This window comes from Colletotrichum navitas, assembly GCF_030913465.1.
Source record: "Colletotrichum navitas strain CBS 125086 chromosome Unknown LY79scaffold_8, whole genome shotgun sequence".
Classification (NCBI taxonomy): Eukaryota; Fungi; Ascomycota; class Sordariomycetes; order Glomerellales; family Glomerellaceae; genus Colletotrichum; species Colletotrichum navitas.
Genome location: NW_026850554.1, coordinates 722,530 through 750,040, shown reverse-complemented (window position 1 = coordinate 750,040; position 27,511 = coordinate 722,530). Strand labels below are relative to the sequence as shown.

The 27,511-nt window shown below is 55.3% G+C and overlaps 9 protein-coding genes across 9 annotated transcripts; 3 read left to right on the top strand and 6 right to left on the bottom strand.

Annotated features, from left to right (window-relative positions):
* Positions 1-416: 416 nt before the first annotated feature.
* LY79DRAFT_666789 (uncharacterized protein) lies at positions 417-1,014 on the bottom strand (the record flags this gene model as incomplete). The annotated part of the gene is made up of 2 exons (XM_060563280.1): positions 417-879; positions 953-1,014. 2 exons carry the CDS (start codon positions 1,012-1,014, stop codon positions 417-419), a joined length of 525 nt encoding a protein of 174 aa, XP_060418310.1.
* A 634-nt stretch (positions 1,015-1,648) lies between these two features.
* LY79DRAFT_507684 (cytochrome P450) lies at positions 1,649-3,667 on the bottom strand (the record flags this gene model as incomplete). The annotated part of the gene is made up of 5 exons (XM_060553851.1): positions 1,649-1,811; positions 1,902-2,068; positions 2,169-2,483; positions 2,621-3,520; positions 3,617-3,667. 5 exons carry the CDS (start codon positions 3,665-3,667, stop codon positions 1,649-1,651), a joined length of 1,596 nt encoding a protein of 531 aa, XP_060418309.1.
* Positions 3,668-4,286: 619 nt separating this feature from the next.
* LY79DRAFT_625370 (uncharacterized protein) lies at positions 4,287-6,044 on the bottom strand. Its single transcript, XM_060562095.1, has one exon. It carries the CDS (start codon positions 6,018-6,020, stop codon positions 4,446-4,448), a length of 1,575 nt encoding a protein of 524 aa, XP_060418308.1. The 5' UTR covers positions 6,021-6,044; the 3' UTR covers positions 4,287-4,445.
* Positions 6,045-6,450: 406 nt separating this feature from the next.
* On the bottom strand, positions 6,451-9,347 carry LY79DRAFT_647267 (calcineurin-like phosphoesterase). Its single transcript, XM_060562487.1, has 2 exons — positions 8,502-9,347; positions 6,451-8,444 (listed from the first exon to the last, which is right to left on the bottom strand). The coding sequence occupies exons 1-2, from the start codon at positions 8,859-8,861 to the stop codon at positions 6,693-6,695; spliced, it is 2,112 nt and encodes a 703-aa protein (XP_060418307.1). The 5' UTR covers positions 8,862-9,347; the 3' UTR covers positions 6,451-6,692.
* Positions 9,348-11,880: 2,533 nt separating this feature from the next.
* On the bottom strand, positions 11,881-14,838 carry LY79DRAFT_507994 (glycosyl hydrolase family 3 N terminal domain-containing protein; the record flags this gene model as incomplete). The annotated part of the gene is made up of 7 exons (XM_060553885.1): positions 11,881-11,929; positions 11,981-12,471; positions 12,530-13,832; positions 13,880-14,099; positions 14,149-14,407; positions 14,456-14,581; positions 14,641-14,838. 7 exons carry the CDS (start codon positions 14,836-14,838, stop codon positions 11,881-11,883), a joined length of 2,646 nt encoding a protein of 881 aa, XP_060418306.1.
* A 4,023-nt stretch (positions 14,839-18,861) lies between these two features.
* LY79DRAFT_388809 (uncharacterized protein) lies at positions 18,862-20,693 on the top strand. Its single transcript, XM_060552917.1, has 3 exons — positions 18,862-19,334; positions 20,035-20,309; positions 20,386-20,693. Exons 1-3 carry the CDS (start codon positions 19,067-19,069, stop codon positions 20,416-20,418), a joined length of 576 nt encoding a protein of 191 aa, XP_060418305.1. The 5' UTR covers positions 18,862-19,066; the 3' UTR covers positions 20,419-20,693.
* Positions 20,694-21,214: 521 nt separating this feature from the next.
* Positions 21,215-21,999, top strand: LY79DRAFT_541884 (SCA7, zinc-binding domain-containing protein). Its single transcript, XM_060556964.1, has 2 exons — positions 21,215-21,622; positions 21,769-21,999. Exons 1-2 carry the CDS (start codon positions 21,496-21,498, stop codon positions 21,933-21,935), a joined length of 294 nt encoding a protein of 97 aa, XP_060418304.1. The 5' UTR covers positions 21,215-21,495; the 3' UTR covers positions 21,936-21,999.
* A 492-nt stretch (positions 22,000-22,491) lies between these two features.
* On the bottom strand, positions 22,492-24,533 carry LY79DRAFT_388739 (uncharacterized protein). Its single transcript, XM_060552916.1, has 3 exons — positions 24,461-24,533; positions 23,010-24,373; positions 22,492-22,942 (listed from the first exon to the last, which is right to left on the bottom strand). Exons 2-3 carry the CDS (start codon positions 24,142-24,144, stop codon positions 22,635-22,637), a joined length of 1,443 nt encoding a protein of 480 aa, XP_060418303.1. The 5' UTR covers positions 24,145-24,373; positions 24,461-24,533; the 3' UTR covers positions 22,492-22,634.
* A 367-nt stretch (positions 24,534-24,900) lies between these two features.
* On the top strand, positions 24,901-26,661 carry LY79DRAFT_388688 (uncharacterized protein). Its single transcript, XM_060552915.1, has 3 exons — positions 24,901-25,472; positions 25,567-26,056; positions 26,116-26,661. The coding sequence occupies exons 1-3, from the start codon at positions 25,154-25,156 to the stop codon at positions 26,192-26,194; spliced, it is 888 nt and encodes a 295-aa protein (XP_060418302.1). The 5' UTR covers positions 24,901-25,153; the 3' UTR covers positions 26,195-26,661.
* Positions 26,662-27,511: the final 850 nt, after the last annotated feature.

The window sequence follows — 27,511 nt, the reverse complement described above, 5'->3', positions numbered from 1 at the left end:
CGTCGAACGGGAGCTGGGAGACGAGTTGTGGAGTGATGATGGCTGCGCGATCCGAGTAGACGCGGTGGAGAGCAGCACTGTAGTTGACAGACGATTGATGCCATCAGATCGAGACACATGATTGAACATGACATCCTTTTCTCAGATTCAGCGCAGAGTCATCATCATCAGGTTCGGCCATTGCGGTCAACAGGGGGCCTTGGAAGATGTTGTGTAAACTTACCCCGTTGCCCGGTACTGTTGTGGGCGTATTCCCGAACCCTTACTTCAGTTGTTCGGTTGGGGTTTTGAGCAAGACGCAGAGGAAAGGGGTTTTGAAGCAGAAATATCTTAACGCGGCGTTCCGAGGCAGTTGAGCCGGTATTGCCATCGCGACTCCAGTGATACCAAACAGTCGGCCCTCCTCCACATTGTCATCAAACAGGGACAACTTCCACATCCACCCCGACGTAGCCCGGCAAGTCCTGCACGTTGAACGGCAACGGCTCGTACCACCAGACGGTCCACGCGCCCCCGTCCTCCGGCTCCCGGGGCGGGACGGCCACCCAGCTCCGGTCCCCAAAGTTCTCGTTCCTGTAGCGCAGCAGCAGCCGCTGGCCGGACGCGTCCCGCGCGACCTCCCAGGCGTCGTGGCAGATGGCGCTGCCGACGCCGAAGGGGGTCACTCTCGTGGAGGCCCTGAGCCGGTGCTCTCCCTTGCCGGGTGGGCCCTGGAGGATCAGGGCCTCCTCCGCGGGGCCGTCGATGGCGATGGTGGACGGGTTGCGGCCGCTCTTCACCACGACGGGCGGCTCGCCGGCGCCGGCACCGGCCGTCTTCAAGACCAGGCTCCCATCGCTGCCGAGGAAGAGGGTCGCGTTGCTGAGACTGCCCTCGTCACTGTGCGCGGGACCCCGTCAGTGGTGCCCCAGGAACAACATGTTATGAGCAGGAAGAGCTTGAGCAGGCTGACCTGACGATGCGAAGGATATATTTCTTCTCGGGCTGCATGTTTGCCACCGTCGGCGACGCCATCGTGTTGATTGTTACCTTCCGAGAAGGAATTTCCTGTAGGGAGAGGAAGATGATCTGGTGAATGTTGTTAAACTGGCAGACGTCCGGGTTTCGGATAGGGATCGTGGGACGTTTAATAAGTAAGCTCACAAGCTCCCGCCATTCCTACTCATGACTCGAACTCCATTGAGCCCCGTTGAACAGCCACCATGCATAGCACAGCACCCGCAATTGAGCCAAGGGGCTAGCTGCCGAATACCACGTGGCGCTCGTTTCTGGAACGGACAGGGCCGTCTGCGGGGTCAGTATCCGTATCCTAGTGATATACCAGAGGATATAGTGAAACCGCATCGATGCCTTTGTTGGTAAATGAGAATGTGCAAATAGGATGAAGACTGCACTTGGTAACCATGGTCCCACCGACAACAAAATTCCGGGGGGAGGGGGGGGAGGGGCGCATCTGACTTGAAAGGACTCAAGGGTTTTTGTTGGGCATGAAGTAGACAAATAACCATACTTTTGCCCAGAGCAAGAGTCGCTTGTAAACTGTTCCGCGAAATGGCTCCTGTTGGTGTGTATTGGTTTTTTTATGAGGCAAACTGTGAAGTCACATGATGCAGCCACAGACACCTCATGGTGGTCCGACTATATCACATCAACCTCTCGCAACGGGCCGCAGGTAAACATGCAGAGGCCCCTTTTCCCATATCGTGTAAATCTTCTGAGTCTCCATCCACTCCTCACTGTCCTCCGCGAGCTCCAGGTCAAAGTTCCAGAGCAGCTTCGCCAGGACGGTTTTTATCTCGAAGTAGGCCAGACTTTCATCGCCGCATGTTAGTCAGGACAGGGCCCGAAGCCTCATGATACGGGACAAATCACGAGGAGCATCAAAAAGGGGCCCGACTCACCTTCTCCCAAGACAGTTCCGCGGCCCAACGTGGAAAGGCTGGAACGCCTCTCTCCGGTCCGACGCGTACTTGAGGTCCCCTAGAAACCTCTCTGGATGGAAGACAAAGGGGTCCTTGAAGTTCTTCTCGTTGTGGTACATGGCCCACTGGTGGATGGAAACCGTCATCTGCGGGAGGGGCGGCGGCACGTATCAGCAAAACATCCTTCCTCCCGAACAAGAAAGCCCTGGCAAACCGATCCCGCGTCGACGGCCGACAAAAACTTACCTTCTCGGGGACGAACTCCCCCAAGATCGTCGCCCCGCCCTCCGGCACCGTCCTCGGGAGCCCCGTGGGGACGGGTGGGTAGATCCTCATCGCTTCGTCGAGGCAGGCCATCATGTACGTCAGCGAGTTGACGGACGTGAGGTTGATCTCCTCCTCCCTCTCGAACGCCGCCCGCACTTCGCCGACCACCTTCCTCATCTTCTCGGGGTGCTTAATGAGCAGGTATGTCACGCCCGACAGCAGCGTCGCCGTCGTCTCGGACCCCGCGATGATGATGATGTTCCCGTTCGAGTCGACTTGCCTAAGTGAGAGGCCCTGTTCAAACATGAGAAAGTCCCCGAATCAGTCACCGTCCATCATATGAGAGCTCTGCTCTTCCTTAGCCCATCAAGGGGAAGGAGAAAAGAGCGGAAAATGCCAGCAGGCCTGCTCACGGAAGAAAACAAACTCACCCATTCCTTTCTCTTTTTCAACAACGCCTCAATTATATCGTTCTGCGGTCCCTCCCTTTCCCCCAACTCAACCCTTCGGAGAAGCTTCTGCATCGTCATATCCAGGTGGTTCTGCATTCGCTCCCTCATCACCCGCGTCGACAGTGCCACCGTGATCAGCCTCCGCAGCATCGGGAAGTGGTTGGCCGTCTGCAGCGCCACGCCGGTCCTGACCATCAGGAAGAGTGTCTTCACCCAGGGGTGCAGCCTCTCGCTCTCGAGGCACCCGAACGACTCGCTGAAGGCGAGGTCTCCGATGATGTCAAAGGTAATATAGTTGTACCAGAGCGTCAGATCGACCGGTTGTTCCTGCTTCGGCTCAGGCCGGATGCCGTTTTTCCCTGCCACAGCCTCATCGCCATCGCCGTGTCCGGGACCTTGACAGCCTTTGGCAGCTTCCCGCATCTTTTGGATGAAGAGGTCGACGTACTTCATAATGACCGGTTCCTGCTCCCTCAAGTTACGGTCACTGAACCCGGGGCCCAACTGCTTCCGCAGCATCGCGTGCTCTTGCTCATCCGCCGTGATGATGTCTGGCGGAAAACCCGGCAGCGGCCGGTAAAACGAGGCCGCCTTGCCAAACTCGGGCAGCGTCTTGACCCCGCTCACGCCGCCGGCGGTCCTGTGACCCATTATATCCTTCCACGCCGACGGGTCCGCGAACGCGAGCTCGTCGGGTGCGACGCGCACCACGTCGCCGTACTGTCGGTGCAGCTCGAGCATGTCAAAGGACAGCTTCCCGCGCCAGAGACGGTAACAGTACGCCGCTCGGGTGGCGCGCATGGCGAGCGGTCCCGGGAAGCGGCGGAGGGGGTGGAAGAAGAGGTTGTAGATGATGTAGGAGGCGGTATAGAGAACAGTCTATGAGACCCGTCAAGGGAACATGTTTAGGCACCGTCTTATCCGATTTGAAGCCACATCGTTCATGGAGACAGCTCATTGTGGGAATGAACTTACAAAGCCTATAAAAAGGCATAATGCCTGGCCGAAACTCTTGGTTATCGCCATCTTGTAGGATGCTATCTCGTATGGAAACAGATAATCACCGATCTAGTCTAGCTATGCAACAAAACCTTGCAGCTTTCAATATGGGAACGACAGTTATATATGCCCATTAGCGCGGTATTGATGGCAATCAACCGGATTGCCATCGTCTCATCATGGCGAATACGAACACGGGCCACGTTGAGAGTCCAAAAATTGATGGCTCCAGACACGTTTCCGAGGGGTGAAGGAATGAACCTAATGATTAAGCCGGTGCCAAAGCAGCGGACATGAAACGCACGAAGCTCCCGTTAACCTTGCGACAGGCTTGCGTCAACTTTGAATTGATACTGGTACGACAGCGTTCCCTGTCGTTCGTTCCACGGATGCAATCAAGAGACCAACATAGGTATGGTCGATGACTTTGTTCTACAAATAGGCTAACCCTATCCGCGATGCGAAGGACGAAACAAGTGCGATGGCAGACGAAAACGAAAACGTCGAACAGTATTACTTAATACTTCCCATGCCAGACTTCTGGCCAATGTAAACAAGCCATTTGGTGAACGCATTGTAAATTTTCTATTGAACCGTTGTTAATTCTAGCTTTGAAACCGGCATCTCTTCATGCTTAATGCAGCATCGTCCGTCAATCTTCTGGAACCCCAAGGTCCTCACTGCCATACATTAGAGATGATGCCACATACATCGAAACATGGCGCGAGCACCTAACACGACATGACGTTGCAGCCTGGAAGCAGCAGTCATACCAAACAAAGAAACAGACTTGGTCGGCGAGACCTCAGTTATCATGCTCTTGTTTGATTTTAATTGAAGCCGCGTTGCTCACAGGCGGCGCCGGTGGAAGAGGGCGTTGAAGAACGTTACAGTTGGCACCGGTGGCAAAAGGGTTCCCTTCCGTCTGGTTGTTGGTAATTTTCTTTTTCTTCCTCTTCTTGGGCACGTTATTGGCGGCTTTCCGAAGCTCTGGGTGAAACTTGACACCCAGTTGCTCCATTTTCTTTTTGACTGCGCAAAAATCAGAAATGAAACAGGAGCATTGGGATCCCGGGCTGAGATAACACCCTTCTCCGCCTTCGTAGACAGTGGCTGGGTCGCGAAGCAACAAGCCGTGTTCCGCCCTGACTTCAGCTGCAGATGCAGGGTAGCGATAGGTTCTCCAATCCGGATACGGAGACATGGCCGTCTTGCAGTTGAACAGCTCAAGAGCGAACGCTCTGGTATGTGGCAGGATGATCCGCGGACACTCGCACCTAGCCCAGGCGACAATCCAACAAATGTTGGATTTGACGGGGGCCTTGTTCTGTCGCCTCAAGACCAAGTATTCGAAGTTCATTGCCTTCTTCTCCGAGGCCTTGAGCTTCATTCTTAGATAACACTGATCATAGATATGGTCATTTTTGTTGCAAAGTGGGCAGGCGGCGATGAATCCATCGGCGTCTACCGGGCCAATGCAGTCTCGGGCTTCGTGTCCTGTTCTTTGACAGTTGACACATATGAGCGGCGTGCCAACGGAGAACCGGCCACGGTTGGAATGGTCAGCGAAACCAAAGCCCTTGTCTAGTAAAAGTAGACCAGGCTTCCGCAAATCGATGGATTGGGCAACAGTAGCGATCTGTCTTTTTGCGTCTTCAATCTCCTGCGAAGCCTCCCCTTGGCTGGTGTTGACATCGTTGAGCCGGTCAGTGGAATGGGCCTGATTATGTTGGTCCGGTGCCAAACGATGTTCGACCATGGCCGAGTTATCAGCACTGCTCGAGAGTCGTCCGCTTTTGATGACACAGGATTCCGATAATTGGATGGACGAGGCTCTTGAGGTTGCGGAGAACGTCATCGAGGCCCATGTGGAATAGGCCCTATGGAGGCCACCACCGTAGGCAAGGTAAGATTCGTAAAGTTTCAGACCATGAATGTAGGAGATGGTTACGTTCTGCGGCTTCGGATGGCCGAGAACCTGAGACAAGTCCAAGACGGTCACGAGATTGCCCGCGACTGTTCCAATCGAGCAGGCATCGCCACGCTCGTTGCCTACAATGCAGACAACATCGTCGTAGACCGTCTTGACGTACGTATCGCCCCGACGGCAGCCCTCGATATCAAGGCCGAGACCCTTGATCAAGTTGCCGAAGAGGCGGGTATTGCCCCATTTGGAAGGAGCAAAATAGGCAGAATCGATAAGATAGACATTGCCCATGACAAACTCGACGGAGAGACTCGAAGGCGAACGAGCGCCGTCCTGGTGCTGGCGATCATAGACGACGAAAATATTGGCTGCCGCATTGGTGATTTTGAGCCCGCCGTCGTGGGTGTAGATGTCTCCTCGGGCAGGAACTGGAAGGTTACAGCCTTCTGCCATGGTTTCTGTGTCGGCCGGTGTGTTCGAAGCGGACCGAGAATGCGGAGGAAAGATACGAACCAGAGAGGAGGAATATGCTATGTGAGGCTAAGGGGGAGATCAAGTTTGGGCGGTGGGCTTCTTCAACAGTCAAAGGACGGTTGTTGATGGATGGGAGATGCTGGGCGATGGTCCAATAGAGTGTTTTGTAGGTAGAGGTAGAGGTGCCGGGTGACGGGCATGGCTTCGAATAGAAAAAGAGTCGGGGGGGTGCGACTAAGGAAGAGGAAGGTACGGAAGTTGAATTTGTGCATGTACGTCCTCCTTCCCCATGCCATGCCTTCCGCTTCTAGGTCCATAACTAGGTAAGGTAGGCACTCACGAAGAGTATCAGCGGCACTTGCCTGCCTTTGAACAGGGCCTTCCACCTTGTTGTCGATCAAAGGAGCATCCGAGAAATGGTTGCGATGCATCAAAAGGAGGATACCCGACAAGAATAAAATTTTCATTACTGCCCTCTGAGCCATCGCCCAGGAGCCATGTTACAAACGGACGCCGCCAACAGATCTTTTACGTTTTAAATGAGAAACCCCACAACATCCAACCAGCCAAACGATGCAACCAACCCGCTGAATGACGATGAAGTTCTTCCATGGCTTCTATAATTATACACGCTCAGAAGCGATCGCTCTTCTATCCTTTATATGCAAGATACGCCCAGAACAGAACTACCATCCAGACCACTCTCCACGTGGAGGCACCTATCTCTCGAGCAACCCTTCCGAGAGTCGTCCGAGACCGTTGGGACGCCGCCTTCCACGTCAATCGCGGCTTCGTGTTGCCGTAGAAATCGTCTTGAAAGATTTCGATTCTCGGGGCACGGTGTCCCCATCCTTGCTTCTTGAGCTTGGTCTTTGCCGGCGGCACGGGGCTCGAGCCGTTGGAGCGGATGGATCCGCTTCTGGTCCGCGATGACGAGGATGTGAGAAACCGGGTTCCGGAGCTTGCTGATGTCGAATTCATGTTGTAGGTCCCATCGTCCTCAACCTTGTCCTTGATCGTAGGCAGAATCGGGCCTTGCGGCTGCTCGGTTTGCAGCGCAAACGGCGTCAAGTTGAGCACAGGCACCAGGAACGAGCGGATACTAATCGCTACGATGGTGACAAAGACGAGCCCGGCGTACTTGGCGTATGTTGCAAGCTGGTTCGGCAGCAGGCAAAGGTGCGTCTGCAATGTCTTCTCGGGAGCCCCGGGGAGTGGTTTGCCGTTGGCGTCCACAGGATTGTACAGGCTGACCATGAGGAAACCAGGTGTGGGGACTCCCATGGCCATGCTGATGCTCTTGATGGTGATTTCACGGACGTTATCCTTTGCAGGAGAATGGACGGTCTCGCAGTAGTCGTGGTCATCACCGGAAAAGACGTGGACGACGTTGCCGACGCTTTTGATGAGCTTGACCGAGTCGTCCTCGCTCAGCACGTTCTGGTACTGATAACCACCCGAAACCGAGATGGCGTTGCGATGGTCCGGAACGACAGGACCCTTCTGTCCTTTGGGTGGTTTGGCCGGTGGCCAATGCTCCCGTAGCGGTCCGCAAGGCGTTCCCGGGTCCCGGTACAGAGGGACATGTGTGAGGAGAATCGTAGGAAAGTCGGGCCCATCTTCACCCGGCGCAATGGTCGGCACTTTCACATCCGCCGTCTCCAACTCCTCGACCTTGTGTTCGTGGACGACTCCTTCCACGTCGCCCCTCCAGAACCGCAGCTCTTTCTCGACGGCCTTCCGTTTGGTGAATCGGACATCCTTCAGGAAGATGTCTGCCGGCGTGTGGATCGCCTCCAAGTCAACGCCGGCCTGCCGCGAGGCGCTCGCGCTTAGGGAAACGGTGTCGACGGAGACGATGGAGTGGTTGCCAATGACGTCCACACGGTTCACGTCCCCAAAGTAGGTGCTGAAGCGCTCGCGGACAACTCCCTTGACTTGGTCGCCAAAACCCAGGTCGTGGTTTCCGGGCAAGCTGGCCACCAGCTTGCGCCCTCTTTGCCAGTTACCGGCCTTGGTGCCGCCAAGGGTCGCCCAGTCCTTGAAGAACATGTTGCCGAAGCGCTCGTACTCGTCGAGCCAGAAGTCCTGGCCGTAATTGTCGTTCCATTTCTTCACATGGTCCTTCTCGTTCTTGGGTCGCCGGCTGACGGCCCACTCAGGATCCTTGAAATCACCGCGCGCCGTCTTCCACTCCCGTCCGCCGTCGAAGAGGTCGCCCACGAAGAACAGCGAGTCGGGCCGCAATTGCGACTGGAGCTGCCGGTAACCTCTCCGCATGTAGTTGTCGGTTATCAACACCGTCAGGTCGGACAAGGGCCAGGGCCGGCCGGGGTAGGATTTGGGGTCGATGATTTGGGGGTCGGCAACGAAGACGAGGTGGTGCGGGCTCGCTCCGGCGGGCTGCGAAGCATCAGCATCTCCATACTGTTAGGCGCGTGTGAGGCGGACGTGACATACCCAATCTTCCCAGTTGCTCCATTTGCAGTGGGCGACTCGGCTCCCGAAAACCCATCGCTCGCCCCAAAGCAGCACAAGAAACCATAGACACACCAGCAGATGCGGGAAGCTCAGGAGGCGGCGCGCAGTCAAGTTCTGCCTCAACTGCCAACCACTCTGCCGCATGATGTTGGCGGCCAGTCGTCGTCCGCGGGTCTGCCAAAAGACCCAAATTGTTCTCGCCAGTCGCACTACGGCAGCAAGCAAAGGTCGGAGGCGGGCGCGGAAGCTGGCAGCATCGTCATGGAGTTTGAAAGGCAAAGAGGCAGACTTGGACCCCTTGTGGGCGTAACCGTTGCCGTTGCTGTAAGGCGGAGCCATGCTGTGCGCCCGCCTGCCATTCCCCTGCAGCGGCGCGCTCCCTTATCTTTTTTTTTTCCCCTTTCCTTTCTTGCTTTTTCGTTTTCGTCCACTGAGCGGCCCTGGAATGGATTGGCGCCGCGTATCACGGACTAAAGGTATGAGATGGGCGGGTTTGCGTACGCCGGATGTTTGGTGTATGTGGGTGCGGGTACGGGAGCTCGCGCGATCGTCGCCTGTAACGCCGTTGGGGAGTTGTTTGGATTAGGTGGCGGATATAGGTGGAATACGGTTCAAACGACGTGGGAACTTTAGTCCTGGTGGAAAAGGAATCTTGATCAAGGCAACTGAAAATGAAGGTATTCGTCTGATGGTACAATTCGGCTGTCGGGCGCCTGCGTCGGAGAGCTTAGAGAATCTCCAAGCCTTGGTCGGACTTGGAGCGAAGGAGAGGAAAGGAGATGATGACGCGTGGCGGCACGAGAAGAGAGAGAAAGAGAGGTTGCGCCCAGATGCAATCAATTCACGAATCACGATGCGCACGGGGGGTGCCTGGACAGCAGCCAAGCAGCGCATCACTGGGGCGGCCCCGGGTCCAGTGCCGAAGTTCAACAGCGCAATGCCCTCCACTAATGAACAAAGGGGGGGCGACGACACACGCTGGAAACGTTGCTTGAAAGCGGGTGGGTCCACTTTTTGACAATAGCAATGACAGCTCGGCCGGGAAGGAAGCCCCTCCTAGTGGGGCTCTGACATTGTGCCTGCTGGAAGTGGAAGCTCCAGTCCAGTCTGGGCAGCTCGGCCCCTTTTTTGCTGACTGCTGCACCAAGGAGTTCCCCGAGACGGCGGGAGAGAGAACTCTGGTCCGAGACTGGCAAACTGACTGGACGAGCATGGAACTTATTTGAGGATTTGGGATAAGGGCAAGACCGATCAGTAACTCAATGACACGATGCCGTGCGTGTCCACCCGTGTGCTGACAACACAGCCTTTCACACATAAAGCATGGCTCGACCTCTAGCGTCTGTCTCCTTGGGTTTCAAATAGAAATGGGATGCCAGGTGGATGAGCCACCTCGCAGGATATGCAGTCGAGGGTTATCTCCCATCCCACAGTCCTCCACGACGAAACACGCGCTGAAGAATGGAACAGTTTGAATCCCACCCCGCAGCTTCAGCATCCTCCTCCTCCTCGAGTCCTTCCACAGCCTGTACTTGGACCCCCCCTTCGAGGTCCGGTATCGACGAGATGCCCCCCCGGAACGCCGACCCCACCTCACGTCGAGGAGATCTACCTCGCCGACGGCGATCTTTTCGGGGTCCGCCTCGCCCGCGGCTGAGGCCGGGCCGCCTGCGCCTACCGGAAGTCCGGCACGGAACCCTGGCCCCTCCGGAGCGAGCGGGGGTGTCTGGTGTACTGTAGATGAACGGTGACCCAGGATGGACTATGGACTATGAGCAAGGTGGTTGTGAGAGATATACGTATCCAAGGCGGCCCCACAAGGTAGCTTGTGAGAGGGTGCTGGAGGCATCGCCTCCTCCTCCTCCTCTTCCCCCTCGGTCTCGCCTCTGGCTAAATCACCCAACCTAGACACCCGCCGTCGACCAGTCAAAGGACGAGCACGCAAAAAGAGCAACCTCACAAAAGTCCCCACCCCCTCTCAATCCGTGAATTCGACGCCAGCTTTCAACCAGACCGAGGCACGAATCCCGTCGGTCGCGGAAACCTCCTCCCATCTCCTTCCGGGCAAGGCAGCAAAGCGCTTGCTCTCGTGACCTTCTAGAAACACCGCCATGGCCATTCACCCGGTTCCACCAGGATGGAAACGACGACTGGGACGTGGCAGATGAAGCACCCCTTCCACCTTCCCCCCTCCATGGATGGTGATGTCTGCCTCCGCGTCAAAGGTTCCTGGATACAAACCCCCTCTCCCTCCCCTTTTTCCATGACCGTTCCAACTAGATCCATGGAAACGACACATCACACACCACGCCAACGGTCGTCCGGAGTACACCGCCATTTCCTCCACCGCGGAGCGAGAGTTCATCACGAGGTAGTCCCGCCCCCACGAAAGCTGGACCTTCATCTATTCAATGCCCTTCACATGGCATCACCCGCCCCAAACACGGTGGCCCTGACGACATCGCCGTCTCACCCGCAACCCCCCCCCCCCCCCCCCCCCCCCACTCTTCCAAAAGGCACATCCTACACGCTCGCAGCTACGCCTACACCCTTCACCGAGGCCCTCCAACACCAGCTCGGGCTACATTGGTGGAAACGGTTCAGCTCTCCGGCCGGTTGGGCACAGCTACTGCGAAGCGATGGATGGGGTAGGGGAGGCGGGTGCGAGCTTCCCCCTCCCACGATGCGAGATAGGGGCAGACTCGGAGCTCCCGTCCTCTAACCCCCTCTGGGACCATGGAGGATGTCCCCCGAGGTTTCTGACCCCGCCATCTCGGACGCGTGCATTTTGAATGGTGCCGGGCGCGGGTCTCAGCAATGGGAGACGCTCCCGCCGCCGGTATGATGCAAACGGGAACGCGTCTGGCACGGACTAGCCGGTTCCCATCCTTGGCCACGAAAACGGCGGCCGGAAGCCTCCTCGACGAAAACAGCATCAAACATATTTGCACGAGACCTATATGCGCGCGACCCCCCATGCATCCCTGGTGGAACAGCTCGGCCGAAGGTGTAATATGTGCATTCTAACGGTGCCAGAACTACTTCATTGTCCCCATCATTTATCGACTTTACTACTCGAGGATACCACCCAGACCCAACTGAGCGATATGAAAGGCTCGTCACAGCCCTCGTTTGCTCTGCTCTGCTCTGGCTACTGGGGGCTGCTGGTTTGTGATGCCAAATGAGAGGGATCGCAGCGGAGGTCGAATACAGCCGGAGCGGTTGCATCGTTTGGTACCAGTGTGATATGCCCACTAACCATGCGCCTTTCTATATGACCAGACGTAGCATCGGATGAATCAAAAACGAAATCAAGGGTGCAGGATATGACGTGGTATAATGTGCAAGGGGATAAAAACTAAAAGATCCAGCTGAACGATTCCTTGACGTCAAACGCGACAGAGTGCCTGTAGGAAGTTAGTCCCGTGCCCCCCCAAACGTGATAGATAAGAACTCACTTGATGTCGGCAGAGGACGCGCCAATGAGGACCCTGAAGGTGCCCTCCTCGGCGATCCATCCCGGCACCGCTGTGTCGTAGTAGCCCACGGCGTACTTGTCGAGGTAAATGTGGAGGTGCTTCGTCTCTCCGGCCTCCAGGAACACCTTCTCGAAGGCGACGAGCTCCTTTTCCGGGCGGGGCAGCCTCGATTTGTCGTCGCGTACGTAGATCTGCACGGCCTCGGAGCCAGCCACCGGACCGATGTTGCTGACGGCGAAGACCACCTCGATTGTGCCCCGAGGCGCAAGGGTTTTGGTGCTGATCGAGGGGCGCCCGTACTCGAAGATGGTGTAGGAGAGGCCATGACCGAAGGGGAACAGCGGCTGGATGTCGGCCCTCTCGTAGTGGCGGTAGCCGATGTACAGGCCCTCGCCGTAGTTTACCTTCAGGTTCTCGCCGGGCCAGTTGTTGTAGGCCGGCGTGTCCTGGATACGCTTGGGGAAGGTCGACTAATGACTGTTAGCAAAACGCCCTCGGCAACAACACAACAACGCAACCGGGACGTACTGGAAGTTTCCCGCTGGGGTTCTTAAACCCGAACAAGACGTCGGCGAGCGCGTTGCCGGCCTCTTGCCCCTGGTACCATCCCTGGATGATGGCCGGAACTTGGTCAACCCACGGCATCGTGACAGGGGTGCCCGATTGGTTGACAACGACGGTGCGGGGGTTTGCCTTGACAACAGCCTCAATGAGTCGATCCTGGCTTCCGTCAGACGGCAGGTCCATCGTCTGTCTATCGTACCCCTCGGACTCCCACTCCGCGTCGAGACCGACAATGACAACGGCCACATCAGCCGCCTTGGCAGCCTCGACTGCTTCCTGGAGGAAGTCGACCTGGTCCTCCTCCTTGAACCCGATTCGACAGCCTCCGTACTTGTGCGTGATGCCGAACTGCTTCTGCTTGGCCAACGGCCTGAGTTCGTTGGTCATCTCGACCTTGAGCTCCACCGGCTTGCCGGCCTCCATGTCGACCTCGACCAGGTAGTCGACGGAGCCATCGAACATGGCCTCGCCCTCTTCGGTCCAGTCCCACAGGTCCAGCGCGAGCGTTCCGTCGACGTACAGCTTACCAGGGCCGACACTCATGAAGCTGACAGTGTGCTTGCCGGTGGTCTTTGGCGTCAGGTAGGTCGTGGCGATCGCTGACCACTCAGGGCCGGTCTCATTCAGAGGAGCAGAGTCCCAGAGGAAGAGATCGCTGTTTGTTCGTCTCTGCACAACGGCCACCTCGCCTTCGAACTTATCTCCGGAGTACCAGTCGATGTTGACGCCTGGTTTGCCTGACTTTTCAGTGCAGTAAGGGGAGGCCACCGGGAGCCACTTGTAAATGTGACACCCTTGTGCAAATGTCACCTCCTGCTCGGCCGCGGCACGGATGCTCTCAAGTGGGATCGTCCTGTAGTAGGGGTTCAAGCTGGCACTGCCGCCCCCGCCGGCGATGGCGCGATTGGCGTTGGGTCCAATAACAGCGACCTTTGTCGTCTTCGGGTTCAGCGGCAGGACTGCGCCTTCATTTTTGAGAAGAGTTAGACCCTCGGCGCCAGCAGTGCGGATCAGCTCTCTCGTTGATTCACGGTTGTCTTCCCTCTCCGGTTGCTCTTCCGACATGTCATCTCCTTTCAAGCGCTCGACCAGTGTGAGGACGTTCTCGGCGGCGCGATCGATTTCCTCCCGGGTAATCATTCCCTCCTCCAAAGCCTTGATCACCTTGTCGAAGCGCCATTTCGAGGAGTACGGGAACTCAACATCACACCCGGCGATGATTGACTCGGTCGTGGAATTCGTGCCGCCCCAGTCAGAGATAACAGTTCTGCGCAAGTCAGCATGATGTCCAGCCCTGTGCCAGGCTCGACTCACCCATCGTATCCCCATTCACCACGAAGGATTTCTCTCAGCGTCAAGTTGTGCATGTCCGCGTGAACGCCGTTGACGAGATTGTAGGACGACATCAGTGCCCAGGGGTTTGCTTCCCGGACGGCGATCTCGAACGGACGCAGGTAGATCTCGCGCAACGGGCGTTCTTCGATAAGCGAGTCTATCGTCAGTCTGTGTGTCTCCTGCTCGTTGCCAACAAAATCTGTAGTCTGTCAGAGGAGACCGCCGCTTCATATAATGAGGACACGAACGCTTGATGGTTGCCGCGACTCCTTTTTCTTGCAGCCCACGAATGTATTGAGCAGCCAGCTTCCCCGTTAAAAGAGGGTCTTCGGAGAAAGACTCGAAGTTGCGCCCTCCCAAGGGATGGCGGTGCATACAGACGGTAGGCGCAAGGAGGATGTTGGCAGACCTCGCCTTGGCCTCGTCGGCCAAGTGCTGCCCAACCTCGTATAACAGCTCCTTGTTCCATGTCGCGGCTAGGGAGACACCACACGGGAAGAGAGCAGCCTACTGGGGTTAGCATGCCCAGCTCTTCCAGACGGCCATGCGACAAACCTTGGTTCCTCCAACGAAGATGCCTCCGCGAGCACCATTTGGACCGTCTGATGTTTTCACGGCAGGAATATTCTTGGAAGGTATGGACTTGGTTCTCCAGAAGTCCGAGGCAGTAAGCAGAGAGACCTATGCGATAGTCAGCATGGAGGTCAACACCAAATGGAGCTCGCACAGGCTTATCGCACCTTCTCCTCCAGCGTCAACTGGTCCAGCTTCTTCCTTGCCGCAACTCTGGTGTCTTTCATAAGTTGCTGGGTTTTCTGCTTGGGGCTATACGGCGGTGAAAACACCGTATTCGGCGTTGAGTTGGTTATCTCGGTCTCTGGGGGAGAAGCAGGCGGCTCGATTTCGCGGCTCTCGTGGCTTCTAGAAAGAAGATCCATCTTGGGACTGATGTCGGAACTCTCTTCTTAAATCTCTCGCTAGAAAGTATCCCAAGGGTGTGATGGGGCCTCCGTCAGTGGATGCCGGGGCTCGTGATGAAGCAGATGTGATGGGTTCTGGTTCGGTGATGGCAACCGTAGAAAGCAAGGATGCTGCTAAGAAAAGGCTGAGAGACTTATATGCTGTGAACTCGAAAGTCGGTTCTTCACGAAGTCGCCAAATTTCGATATCTTGGATCTTGGGTAGGCGGAGTAGGGTATAGACAAAGTCCAGAGACGGCACGGAACCATGTAAGACTTATATGAGAACCGGTGCGTGGGCAGATTACACGTCCATATCTGCCCACACGTGTCCGATGTTTATCCGCAATAAATGAAGTCGATCATCAATATGAAAGAAACATCAAATAGCCGTAAACAACGCAGGAGGCTAATACAAGAGCGATAGAAAGAGATACGGAGGGGGGTAAGAATGGAACCACACGGTGACCAAAGATACCACCGGGTCAGACGTAAAAGGACTAGCATCGAACGGAGCGTAACTTTCACCCGAGATGGCTGCCAAACAGAGGCTTCATCTATGACCTGTCGGATGCTTGAGAGTAATTCCCCGGCTAGCGACGATAGGAAACGGAACGGTTAGTGGTGCATGGCGACATTACCAGCTGGGATGGGAAGCTCGTCCACCAAGACAAGGGCATTGAGTCATATGCAGGCCAGGAATAACTACCTACGGTTAATCCACCGAAAGCAAGGGGACTAGAATTACGGACTTGCTCCGAGTCGAGTCACTTGACTTTCTCCGTCAGACCTTGCCCTGTACAGTGGTGCAGCCCCATCAAATCCATGCTTGTACTGTACTCTCTTGTTGGCGCTGGCTCACGGGAGGCTTACTCTTGAGTGATATAAACACATCGGTAGGAGCGGTCCGTTCGAGCGGTCAAAGGCAAGCAGTTTGATAGGCAAGTAATTGGGGTTGTTGGGGAGAGAAAACATGGGTTTGTGGACAACTGACCACGAACAGACTGGCGTGAGTGGGGGAGTTGGGGCTGCGCTGTTTTGTCTCGCGTCAGCCCGTTCAGGGGGTGTGAGATTAGGAACCTTTCTTGTGCCTTGTTGACCTTGATGCTGCAGCTTCTTGTGCCTCTTCCAATAGGCTGGTTGCCATCTGCGTAACATCAGACCGCCGTCATTGGATTGAGCCGAGTGAAGCCTGGCGTTGCCTGTCGACGAATTTTTCTACGACACCGTTCCTGGCTGTAGCATCTTGGCCAAAGTACCCTCCTTGCTTAGCCGCATATGCCTGTCGGTCTTGCTGAAAAGATACAACCTAGCGAAATCTCGAGGAGAGCAGGTGGTACAACGCTAAGGGACCAAGATCTCAGCATGGTTTCCCCAACCGGGGCTACCCACTGGCATGAGGAAGATAACCCCGGGAGGCCGGCAGCCTTCGCCGCGTGGTCAAGGAATCCAGGGATGTCGGACAGGCTGGCCTTGGTCGCAGATGTCTGTCCCAAGGCCGAAAAAGATACTCGTGGCTTGCATTTGGCGATTTGCTCTTACCAAATATTGACTGGCAGTGTCGTCGAAAATGCAACGCTCAATGCGTTAATTTTAGGAAGCAGCATACACTCTTCAATGATGCAGGCACTGGTTCATCTATTGGTTATGTGCATCCTCAGGAAATGTAGTCCGACGGCCCTGCGTTGCTGAATCTGTAGCTCGGCTTCGTAGTGCGCACCCAGTCGACGGTGATCACGCAGACAGGTTTCACCTCACCCGCCTCCGCCAGCGGCCGGCGTCCCGGGTTGTCGATTGACGAGAGGTATAAAAGACTGCAGTCGGCCACCTAGAATGCCGTCTTGTTGGTGGCGATGCTAGCTAGAGGCACAGTATCTCGGATGGTAGGATAAGACGGACGTGGAATTGCACGACCAACAGAAAGAAAGATGTTGGTGGGTTTCCTGGGTTCTGCGTGAACCTTGAGAATCCTGTGAAAGGATACCAAAACTGCGGCACAGCGGCCCGTCTCGCCCCCAAGATCAGGTAGGATTGGCTGGCCCGGTCAGAAACTGCCGGGATAGCACTGGAGGAAGTGGAGTTCGAGGTTCCGGGTTCCAGAAGAGCGGCCTGCCCTGTCTGCGAATGGGTCGGCTTAGGTACTTACACGTACAGACGCTTGTCATGCCGTTTGCATACGGCCATGGCCGGCAAGCTTTCCTATTGGTTCCGAGTCGTGCGTTCAGCCAGCAGGTGATAACTTACGAACCTCCCCAAGACTGCTGCTGCTGATATCAACGCATCGTCGATTCTATGCAGTTGGTTGGTTACACCTCTCACACCTTGGCTGAAAAAGGAAAGTGGCCGTTGTGATACATTGCGAGCCGGACTACGGTCGCAACACCGCGATCAGCAGACTAGACTGATTACGAGGCGAATCGTCTTACCATGAATCGTGGAACAATCCCCAGGAACGAGTTGACTGGATGCGAGACATCTGGTGCTTCCCGCCGACAGATTGTGTCGGTGAGAAGGAGGGTGCACCAATGTCGGCATTGTAGCGATTGTGCCTGGCCTGCCCAAGTTTGTCCCGGACTTGATGGGGGTGGGTCGTAACAGCAAAGACGTCCACAGAGCGGTCACTTTGTGCTGATGGTATGTTGGCCACGTAGATGTGTCGGGAACGGATACAGTGGCAGGCTTTTTCGGGCACAATCTGCATGCTGTGCATGGCCAAGTTGCATCGCCGGTGTGTGGAGAGCCGATGCCGTTGCCTCAGAGCCTATTGTCGTCTCTATAAACCGAAACATTGTCAGTGGAGTTCGCCCAGAATGTACTGGTCTAAAAAGAGAAGGGATTCGACCTAGCAACTGTGATGGCTGTCCCGCTTGAAATAGTTGTTCATCTCATGTAATGCGACACCGGACGGAACGACGGCTCATGCAAGACGCAGCATGTTGTTCCATTTCCACTGGAGCTTCACGTGCCAGGTTCCGACGACGAGCGACCAGACTGAGGTCTATGATGTGTTGTAATGTAGCTCTTGGTCTTGGCTGAAGGTGCAGCAATTCGGAAGGAACGTCGAGGTGGTGGAGGCTCTCACCGAGAAGCGCGATGGAAGGAACCCCCCCCCCCCCACACTTTGATCTTACCTGCCTTTGGGGAAACCTCCGAACATGTTGTCAATCATAAACGGCAAGTACCTACCTACTATGTAGCTACGGGTGCCTTGACAAAAGGGGAGGGTTTCTTATCCTGTTTCTACCTGAAACATACATACACATTTTTGCCCCCACAAGAAACAAGATACCCACGTTTTCTCTCCACGCACAAGCTCTCAAAGCCGCTCTGATGGAACCCTACTGCCCTGCGACTCTCCACCATTCCGGTTAGACACGCTTCTGAAAAAGCTTCTGTCTTCCGTGGGAGGCGTCATGAACTAAGGGAATTGGGGAGGGTCCAGGGATAATGCCGGAGTACAGGGATTATACACGTACGTACAGACTTGGCATCTTCTTCCCATCAACAATCCCATTTCTCATGCTTGCGGCAATCAGGAGATGGCAATAACCCACAACAGATCAAGTCAATTGTTGGCCAGTCTGCGTAAATGAGCTAACAGTCATAAAGGAACTCGGCAAACGAACTACCGTAACTTCGGGATAAGGAGAGCTCATTAGTCCTAATTAATCTCGGGTAAAAAACCTAGAAGCATAGAATAGCGTTATACGACTGTTTAACTAAAACACAGCACTTTGCTCCAGCTCCCTCGAGCATTTCCCTGCTTCCCGATATCGAGCAATAAACATCTTCGGCATGTCCTCATCCACTAAGCCCCAAACCCGTTGATTGATAATAACTAGGTAGCAACCAAATATTCTGCTTGTTTCAATCAAAGCGAAATATTACCAAGGACGTCGACCAGCACACCCTTTGCCTTATCATCTGCAAGCCGGGAAACTCCCAGAGGCCCATGTCACCGCACTGCAGGCCCTCAACACCACCACGCCATATCTGCAGCTCGTGAACTACAAGCCCAAGGAGGGCATCAGAGCTAATCCCTCGGGTCAGTTTGTGACACCGAAGCCGCCTCTACAGTAATCGCTCGCTAGCTGGTCTGCCGACTGCCCAACCTGGGACCAACCAACTTCCAGCCCCGATTGCTCTGCATGATCCGCCGACGCCGTCTGAGGTAGAATCGCGATTTTCCTACGCTAGGCCCGTAGCAATGACGCCACGAGAGCCTCAACCGCCAGGAGATGCCGTCTCGATGACGTCGCATGAAGCGATGCAACCTCGTAAAGAGCAAGAAGACGCTCGAATCGGACAGCCGCAGTCAGGCCAGGACGAAACGACGAAAGAGGGGACTCGGGCCTCGGCCGCGGGATCGTCGGCCCAGGGTCCGGCCTCGACTGCCAAGCTGAGGGCGATTCGACAATGCTGGGGCGAGCATGTCAGCGTGGTGGTCGACTTTGAGACCGGCCGCGACCATCTAGGTACGTGGTTTGCGCCTGTGGTTCGTTTCCCGCACGCATGTTTGCTCGTGAAGTTTCACGTAGAACGAAATAAAAGTGCTCAAAGATTAAGTGTGGAGGAAGTTTCCGCACCCTCTTCCTTTGTTTTTCCTTCTGTCGCCGCCCCGGGTCAGCGGGAAGAGGGTGTGCTTGTAGCCGGTGTGCAGCGGCGCGTGATGGCCCTCGACAAGCTCCGGAATCTGGATCCGACGACTCTTCTTGGTTGCCCGGGCATCCGTCACGATCCAACGTTCGTTGCAAAGCATTCCGTTGTGATCACTGATCGCTGGGACAGGGTGTTTTTTTGTCTGGTGTTCTCCTGTCTTCCTCATGTAAGGACATGCTGTTCCACTAGCGCAGTCACATATAATGTTACATTATGCGCCCAAACCTGCAGGTACATCGAACTCGGTGACGCTGAAAGGGTAGTGTTGGGCTCAAGAAGCGCTCTACTACTTGCGTCTTACCGCCGTTCAAGGCTAGATCGTCCCTTTACCGGTGCACCACTTGGATCCCTTCCGAATCTTATGCCTCATAGCAGAGTGCCACCCACAGCACGCATGGTCGGAGAAGCTTCCCGCGACCCCTACCCCCTCAAGAGCCCCCCTCCTTCGCCTGTTCCCTTATTTCCGACCGTCGGATCCAAGTTTTCAGCTAACATATCCTGCTCCGCCCCCCCAAGCTCTAGAGCGGACCTTTTTAGGATATCTTTGCACGGGTGTTGTGATGGCTACCCTGGGGACGGTGGTAGTGCAGCTCTTCGCCCTCCAGCCGTCAGACTCGGGGTTTGGGTACGCGGCGATCGGGAAGCCGCTGGCCACCGCGTGCTACTGCTTTGCCATATGCGTCACACTGCTTGGGGCCCTCCGGGTCTGGAGGATTCAGCACGCCTTGCTTCTCGGGAAGACGTTGTCCGGGGGATTTGAAATCATGACAATCGCGGCGGGCTGCTTCATGGTATGTTGTTGGCCGAACACTATACGTCACGGCGAGTAAGGGGATGTCCTGCGACTGACGAGATATGCTAGCTTAGTGTCGTCTTTCTTGGCTTCTTGATTGCGCTTGACGTCGTAAAGGAATCTTCGGGCGGGTGATATACCTGCTACTCAGGACCCTCTCATTTCTCATGGCCCTGGAAGGTGCAGCCCATTAGCCAGTCGATCCTACAGCGCTGGACTATCAGCCGTTGCGCTTCCCTAGTCGTAAAGTACCATGGTCTTCAAATTAACCCGGATAAAGCTACCTAGCACACAGACAGAAGCTTGCCGTAGGACCACGATGCCCAAGATTATCGCCGGTCAGCATTTCAGATGGGTAGGGGACTTAAAAAATAGTCACGGGCCGATAAGAACAGATTTCTTAGCTTAGTAAATAGTATAGACGACACGGCCTCTGAATCTTGGTTCGGAACACGGCAGGGGGTCACACCGAGCCAGGCCGAGCTGCTTTTTAGGTGCTGCGCCGTGGTCGAGAGTAATCCCACCAATCCACAACCATACAGGGCCTCTAGCCTTCTGACTTGGAGGTTTATGAGGTACACGGAAAGCCTCCAGAGTTTACAGCGTCGACCCTGGCGCATTTCACCGTCGATCTTTGGAGGGGGGACATTTGGTTGATGACAGGGTTTGATGTTCTACTTGTCCTGTCGCCGCAGATTCGTGAGCTGGAACGTGTTCGTCAGTGCAACGGAGCGTCGGAACTCAAGGGCTTGTGCAACAGCCGACGGCTTCCCGGGCCCCGGTTCGGAGACGGGCCAAAGTGGGTACTGACTGGTCCGTACCCGGCGGAGCTGCCGCACTCCAGGCAGAAGCCCACGTGCCGTTCGTCGCCACCGCCGCCGCGCGGAAGAACAAAACCTACCATCTTCACCTTCGTCACTTCATCCGGACACTGAACTGCACACACTGCCTCCTACTCATCCGAAACGTGCATGTTTCTCGGGACTTTTGTTCTCTTGCGTTTTGCGCCTCTCGACTCTACTCCTTGAGGGAGGTACCTGATTACTTAAAAGCATACAAAACCTCCAAAAATAATCCTTGCCCAGTGAAGAGACTAATTGCAGGATCGCCGGTTTTGTATTGATTGCAATCTCGATTTCCTCTCCAACCGCTTGCCTCCGCCCCTGCCTGCCTGCCTGCCTGACATGGCTTCCGCCCGTCCGGAGGATGACTTGCGTGTGGCGGACGACCCCATGGCCCCCCGTCCCTACGAAGACGCGGCGGTTATCGCACCGGCGGTACAGACTTCGAGGAGGCGTCAGCCACGTGTGCGTACGTCCGAACTCTCTCTCTCTCTCTCTCTCTCTCTCTCTCTCTCTCTCTCTCTCTCTCTCTCTCTCTCTCTCTTTCGCAACGAAATCTCGTATACCCTACCTGTGCCCCGCCCAGCCGACCTGATCCGCCCTCCTCTCTTCCAGGTCCCGTCGACATCGAGCGCCAGTGCGGGGTCTCGCTAGGCGAGAATCGCAGATGCGGCGCGGCGTTGGCGTGCAGGCGGCACTCCATGGGCGCGAAACGCGCCGTCGCCGGGCGGTCCGCGCCGTTTGACCTGCTGCTGGCCGCCTCTCTGGAGGAGAGAGCTTGAGGCGAGGCGAGGCGGTTGCGAAATCTCGTGTGCTCGTGAAATAGGCTCGGGGGGGCGGGGGGGGAGTGTTCTGTGTCACGGCCTTCTGCAGGTATCGAAAGGTGACGGCTCTTGCATCGTCAGGGCTCTTTGGCTGGCACATTTATGAGAGTAATCGTTTTGGCAGACAGAGGTGCAAGTGAAATCTTTGACGGGCGCTGGCTGTCACCCTTCTCTTCTGACGTGAAATGCACATCATATGACAGTCGTGGGTAAGTCGCCCTTTCCACCAAGAAGCGCGGCGGGATGAGGCACACTCTCAACAACTGGCCCGACGATCTACCACCAAGCTTTCCAGTGGTGCACTTCACACCAAGCCGGAAGTAGTTTTCCCTGAAAACGAGAGGTATAAGCCAAATTACAGATGCTAACATGATGTTGGCTGCGTCCGTGACAGTTAACTCCCGCGAACCCCTCTTCAACAGGAGGTAGGATATACTAGGTATCAATAGCGTTACCTATACTTCATCTGTTACAATAAAATGGATGTTTCCATAGCCTAAGATCTCTATTGCCTGAGCCAGTCCTTGGAATCAAGAAAGCCGCCGTGTATGAGAGGAAAAGTCTATCACCCTGGGTCCCAGACCCCTCTTGGTGTGCTTACCATCGTGCTAATCTATCCCCGCGCGGTGTCCCAGCAGCTTGCCCAACGCCGAATGTTCAGACAATATCTGTATTAACGGATTCTCTCTTTTTGCGGAAAAATGAGAACCTATTTGCCTTCTTCTGCCGTGTCACGACTCGAGACGGACCCTTGTTGGATGCCTCGTCGCTTGGAGTCTGCACTCTCAGCTGTTGTCTGAGCTGCTCCTGGAGTTCCTCCCAATCGTTGCGTCTACGGTTTTCTAACCTCCTGGCAGTGAGCAGTTCGTCCTGGTCGGGCACAGAGTCCAGGTGACCTCTCATCTCGTCTCGAAATTGAAGCTCGTCCTCTTCTCGCTTCTTAAAGAAGTCTTCGGTGATCTCAGCTGTGAAGAAACGTGGTGTCAGTATTAACAATTACACTGCTGTGGCTTGAGGGGTTAGGATACTAACTGCCCTCGCTGACTTGATGCTCTTTCTCTATACGTTGTTGGAACAGTTTCCGAATGAGGTTGATATTGTATAGGTTTGCGACATCTCCGGCAGAATCGTGCTGGACCATGCAATGTTCGTACCTCGAGAAGACTTGGAGCTCGAACAGGAAATGGCCGCTGAGCACGACGTCGACGGGAAGGCCACTGAGCACGTAAAAGTCACAGACGATGCTGCTTTGCGTGCCCCCGATAGTCCACTTCAACCCACGCACAATCCCCGACGTCGTACCTCGAGACCCGTCGGCAAACTCGAGGTCCTCGCAATAGCTCGGGCTCCTGTCAATACGCATTCCCTGGGAAACCGCAAAGCTTTCAGAGATCAGCATGGCATTAGACCCCGTGTCAGGGAGGGCCAAAGTAGGGGCGTCGTTGATGAAGCACTGCAGGCGACGTCCTTCGCTCCCTAGGAGGTTAAGCCGTAGGCGCCCCAGGCTTTCGCAGACCGTGGACTTGATGCGGTGAATGAACTTAGTCAGCGTCCTGGTAGCGCGCAGGAAAGCATTTGACAGTATGAGATCGTGTACGCATCCTGGGATGATGAGGCAATCGATGAGGGTACTCCGCCGCTCCCCCGCAAACTCGAATAGGGCTTGAATGCTACCTGGTGACTTAATGAGGCGTCCAGACGGAAGTTTAACCTGTGTCGCGGTGCCGGGTCGGGGTTCGAGTCCCATCCGGTCTGCCAAGCCGGACGATATGGAATTGTATTCAGCCCCGGTATCTGGCAAGGCTTGGATCTTGACTCCCCCAATCGCTCCCTCAACCCAATGATGCCGCTTTCCAGAGAAATCCCGGGGCGTCATGATACTTCTCCGACCCCAATTAGAAGGGCGCTTGTCCTTGATCGTTGGGCCTGTATGCTTAGTCGACGATTGGTCATTGTCAATCGCTGGCATAGCGTATTTGCTTGCTAACCGGCGTAAAGCTGGGCTAGCAGAAGGATGCTGCGATGCCAAGAAAAAATCTTGGTGTTCATGTAACAAAGTGCGATGCAGAGCAATCAGCGCCTGCCACTGCTCGTTGTCTAATATTAGGCTTGTATCCTTACTCGACGACTGAGCGTTGTTAACCTCGACGCATTTGCTCTCTACCATAACAAGCCCAGCGTATATACCCTTGACTTCCGCCACAAGCTGTTCTTGGCTAATGAGACGAGTTTCAGGCTGTTTAATTATAAGCTCTGTATTGTCTTCCCTGGAAGAGTGATTGTAAGTATGACTTGGCGTGGTAGGCTTACGGTCTCTAGGCCGTCCAGACTTGCAAGGCTGAGATGTGCCTTCGTCAGAGGTTGCCTGAAGGTTGCCTCCTCGACGATCTTGTATTCTGAGGCAGCAAAGGTTAGAAGTTAGAAAGCCAAGCGATTACTACTAATAGCCTACTGCAAAAATGTTTGTGTTATCAAATCGTTACCAGCCTCGTCAGTTGTATTATGACTGAAGTCTTGGAAATGCCTGGAGATAGCATCTAGTGTGGATGCTGAGGCGAAAATGTATCCGCAGCCAGGAATAGGACATGTCCTTTTTCTCCTAGCAATTGCTCGCTGACGATCTGTAATGCGATCGGCCAAGTCGGGAATGACCTCTGGGTTCGCGCTCATAGTAATGGTACCGACCCGCGCGCGATCTGGCGTGCAGGGGACGTAATGGGTAAGGTCGGTCCGAGATGATGCAAACTGCGGTCTCGCTTATGCTGGGCTGATGAGTGGCGTGAGATCGAAGGGAAGGACGGCGGGGTCCAGGTCGGTGTCGGGTCGATTGGCATTCGCCTTTGGTATCTCGGCGTGGTTTATGATGCAAGAGCAATGATCCAGAGTTGACTAGAAGTGACTGTATTACTCACGATAGAGTGGGGATGGAAAGTAATAAAAAGAGGGACAGCGGCCATTGTATCGAGCATCACACCGCCTTGTATCCGTACCTCAGTATCGAACATCACGTGGGAGGGGGTTACGTCAGTCCATTGGGCAGGGCGAAATGGAAATAAGTCAACCTTGCAGCTGGTTGTGTCGCCTTTGTGATAGGATACCGTCATCCACTGCCACAGTAGCTCAGCTTTCCGCCCTCCATCCTCGACTCCTGCGCCACGACAGAAGACCCCAAGAAAATGCCAGCGCAAGGCAGCGAAGGAAGCTTCGCCGGCGTCTCGGCATGGCTGTCGCAAGACCCGGATTCAGAGACGTTTATATTTAGGAAGTTCAATGACTTGAGCGCACGCAACATACTATATCTGCAGTGCGAGCTGCTGGAGCTCGAGGAAAAGCTCAAGCGTATCGACGAAAAAGTATGGCCGAACGGCTCAATCGAGCTGAAGGACGCCGCGAGGACGTGGGAGGAGCTTTTGGATCAGGCTAAACGCCCAAACTCGATGGCCAGTGAGATGATGACCGCGGTGACCGAGGTGAGGGAGAAGCTGAAAGAGTATCGTGAGTCCATGCCACTCGATTACCGAGGTCGAAAATGACAGGCTACAGCCCGTCAACCTCGGCTTCTGGGACAGATATGGTAACCATGCAGTAGACGAGGCTTTGGTCCTGCAAAAACAGATCGCCGCCATGCATCGTCCCAGGAACGGGGCCCTGGAAGCAACGCGATACTGGCTGGATGGCGGCTTGGTGCCACGTGCAGGGAAGAAGCCGAAGCCGAAGTTGGGCGGCAAAGCGAAGGGCTATCTCGACGACGGGGATGATTTGGTGTCGTTGAAAGCGCCCGTTGAGCGAGACTACCTCTCAGAAGCGGTCCGTACTTACTGGCCAGGCAGGCACGACTCGCCGAGCGAAGGGCGCTATGGCATACGTCGACACGAGGAACAGTCGGTCACGATGGCGGTAGGTATCATCAGCACGATCCTCGCGGCGATCTTGCTCATCGGAGCCATCGTGGGCTTCTCCTACGTGACGGCCTGGGGCGCGAAGCTTGGAATGATATGCGCCTTCACCACCGTGTTTGCGTTGAGTGTGGGCATAATGACAAGCGCGAAGCGAGCGGAGATCTTTGCGGCGACAGCGGCGTAAGATGACGCGCCCAAGAGCCGAGAGAAGACCGAATGGTGCTAACAACGGTCTTCAGGTATGCTGCCGTCCTGGTCGTGTTCGTCAGCAACGGGGATTTGTCGGGGAGTCAGTGCTGCCCGACGCCGGGGCAGTAGCAGCAGATCAGCAATAGCGCTCGGCTCCGAGATGATTTGGCGTAATCTTCCGGATCACCGATGGGATGAACGCCACTCGGCCGAGAACCCAAGCTTTGGGTGGCATTCCTTCAGAACAGCGGAAGACGATAAAAACGTTTGGGGCAAGAGGGGATGAAGTCTCTGCAATCCTGGCAAGATGGGATTCACAACCTAATCAGACCGCCAAAACCGCGCTGACAAGTCCTCCACGGCGATCGAGAATGGTGGGCCATCTGAGAAGAGACATAGTAGACGAAATGGGCGAGGCATTTGCCGGATTCCGCAACCGCCTCCTTCAAGCAAGCATCCTTGGAGATGAAGCTTTGGCGTCGGCCCTCCAGGAAGATGTCGTGAAAAGGTTTAGTTAACGGGTCCCGAGAGGGGCAAGGTCCACAACGGGCCCCCGGTCAGACCGGCCGGAATGAACGGGTATCGATGGATCACAAGGGGGAAGTCGGATGAGAAGGAGGGGGCGGCGAAACCAGGCTAGGGTGGGATAGACTTCAGTTGGACGCATCCGAACCACAAAACGCGCAGAAGGGGTGCGTTGGATGGTGCCGGAAAAAAGCCTCTAATAGTGCTGCATCATAGCCGTCTAGCGCGTAGTATACCGGTACCAGGAGTATGAACGTGCGCTTGGGAGGAAGGCGCAAGCTCTGCGGAGTGCCCTGGTACCTATTACCACGACATTACGCTGACATGTACTGCCTAGGTACCACCTGCCGAAGATGATAAACATAGGGGCTTGTGCATATACCGTGTACCTAGGTAGGCTGGAGCGGAGGACCGATGGCGTGCATATCTGCCTACCTTAGGTATACTTCCTACCTACCTAACCTATGTATAGGTATTCGAAGCATTGCTCTGGGGCGGCCGGTACACTAGAGCAGGTGCTGCACCACTACCTACGTACTTAGCTAGGAGGTACCTTACCTTGCTTTGCCTTAATCATATGCATGCTCCAGCCTAGGTACCTACCTAGGTACGGAGCTACATTAGGTACCCAAGGCAGCGATGCTTTTGTCCCAAAGGGATGGATCCTCGGGTGCCTTGCGTTTGTCAGGGAGAGTGAAAGCTGCAGAGGTGGTGGGTGCACTTTGTTCTCTCTCAACGCATTGCTGCCACAGGGGAAAAGGCCTCTCCCTGCGCATCGTCAAGTAAAGACCACGCCATCCAAAAGCTCTTTGGCCTATTTACCTCCTGTTCCTGTTCCACAAGGGTGGCAGGCAGGCAGGCAGGCAGGCAGGCATAGTTGGGGTCGCCTGCCCCTAGTTCCTTTTCATTTGTTTGTTTTTT

Excerpts from the sequence above, each read along its gene's own strand:
- LY79DRAFT_625370 (XM_060562095.1), bottom strand. The coding sequence starts at position 6,020 with ATGGCAGAAGGCTGTAACCTTCCAGTTCCTGCCCGAGGAGACATCTAC.
- LY79DRAFT_647267 (XM_060562487.1), bottom strand. The coding sequence starts at position 8,861 with ATGGCTCCGCCTTACAGCAACGGCAACGGTTACGCCCACAAGGGGTCC. Across the intron at positions 8,445-8,501 it reads GGAGCAACTGGGAAGATTGG|CCCGCCGGAGCGAGCCCGCA; the intron begins GTATGTCACGTC and ends GATGCTTCGCAG.
- LY79DRAFT_388809 (XM_060552917.1), top strand. The coding sequence starts at position 19,067 with ATGACGCCACGAGAGCCTCAACCGCCAGGAGATGCCGTCTCGATGACG. Across the intron at positions 19,335-20,034 it reads GACCGGCCGCGACCATCTAG|CTCTAGAGCGGACCTTTTTA; the intron begins GTACGTGGTTTG and ends CGCCCCCCCAAG. Across the intron at positions 20,310-20,385 it reads TCGCGGCGGGCTGCTTCATG|TGTCGTCTTTCTTGGCTTCT; the intron begins GTATGTTGTTGG and ends ATGCTAGCTTAG.
- LY79DRAFT_541884 (XM_060556964.1), top strand. The coding sequence starts at position 21,496 with ATGGCTTCCGCCCGTCCGGAGGATGACTTGCGTGTGGCGGACGACCCC. Across the intron at positions 21,623-21,768 it reads GAGGCGTCAGCCACGTGTGC|GTCCCGTCGACATCGAGCGC; the intron begins GTACGTCCGAAC and ends CCTCTCTTCCAG.
- LY79DRAFT_388739 (XM_060552916.1), bottom strand. The coding sequence starts at position 24,144 with ATGGTAGAGAGCAAATGCGTCGAGGTTAACAACGCTCAGTCGTCGAGT. Across the intron at positions 22,943-23,009 it reads GCATCAAGTCAGCGAGGGCA|CTGAGATCACCGAAGACTTC; the intron begins GTTAGTATCCTA and ends GTTTCTTCACAG.
- LY79DRAFT_388688 (XM_060552915.1), top strand. The coding sequence starts at position 25,154 with ATGCCAGCGCAAGGCAGCGAAGGAAGCTTCGCCGGCGTCTCGGCATGG. Across the intron at positions 25,473-25,566 it reads GGAGAAGCTGAAAGAGTATC|ACGAGGCTTTGGTCCTGCAA; the intron begins GTGAGTCCATGC and ends ACCATGCAGTAG. Across the intron at positions 26,057-26,115 it reads ATCTTTGCGGCGACAGCGGC|GTATGCTGCCGTCCTGGTCG; the intron begins GTAAGATGACGC and ends AACGGTCTTCAG.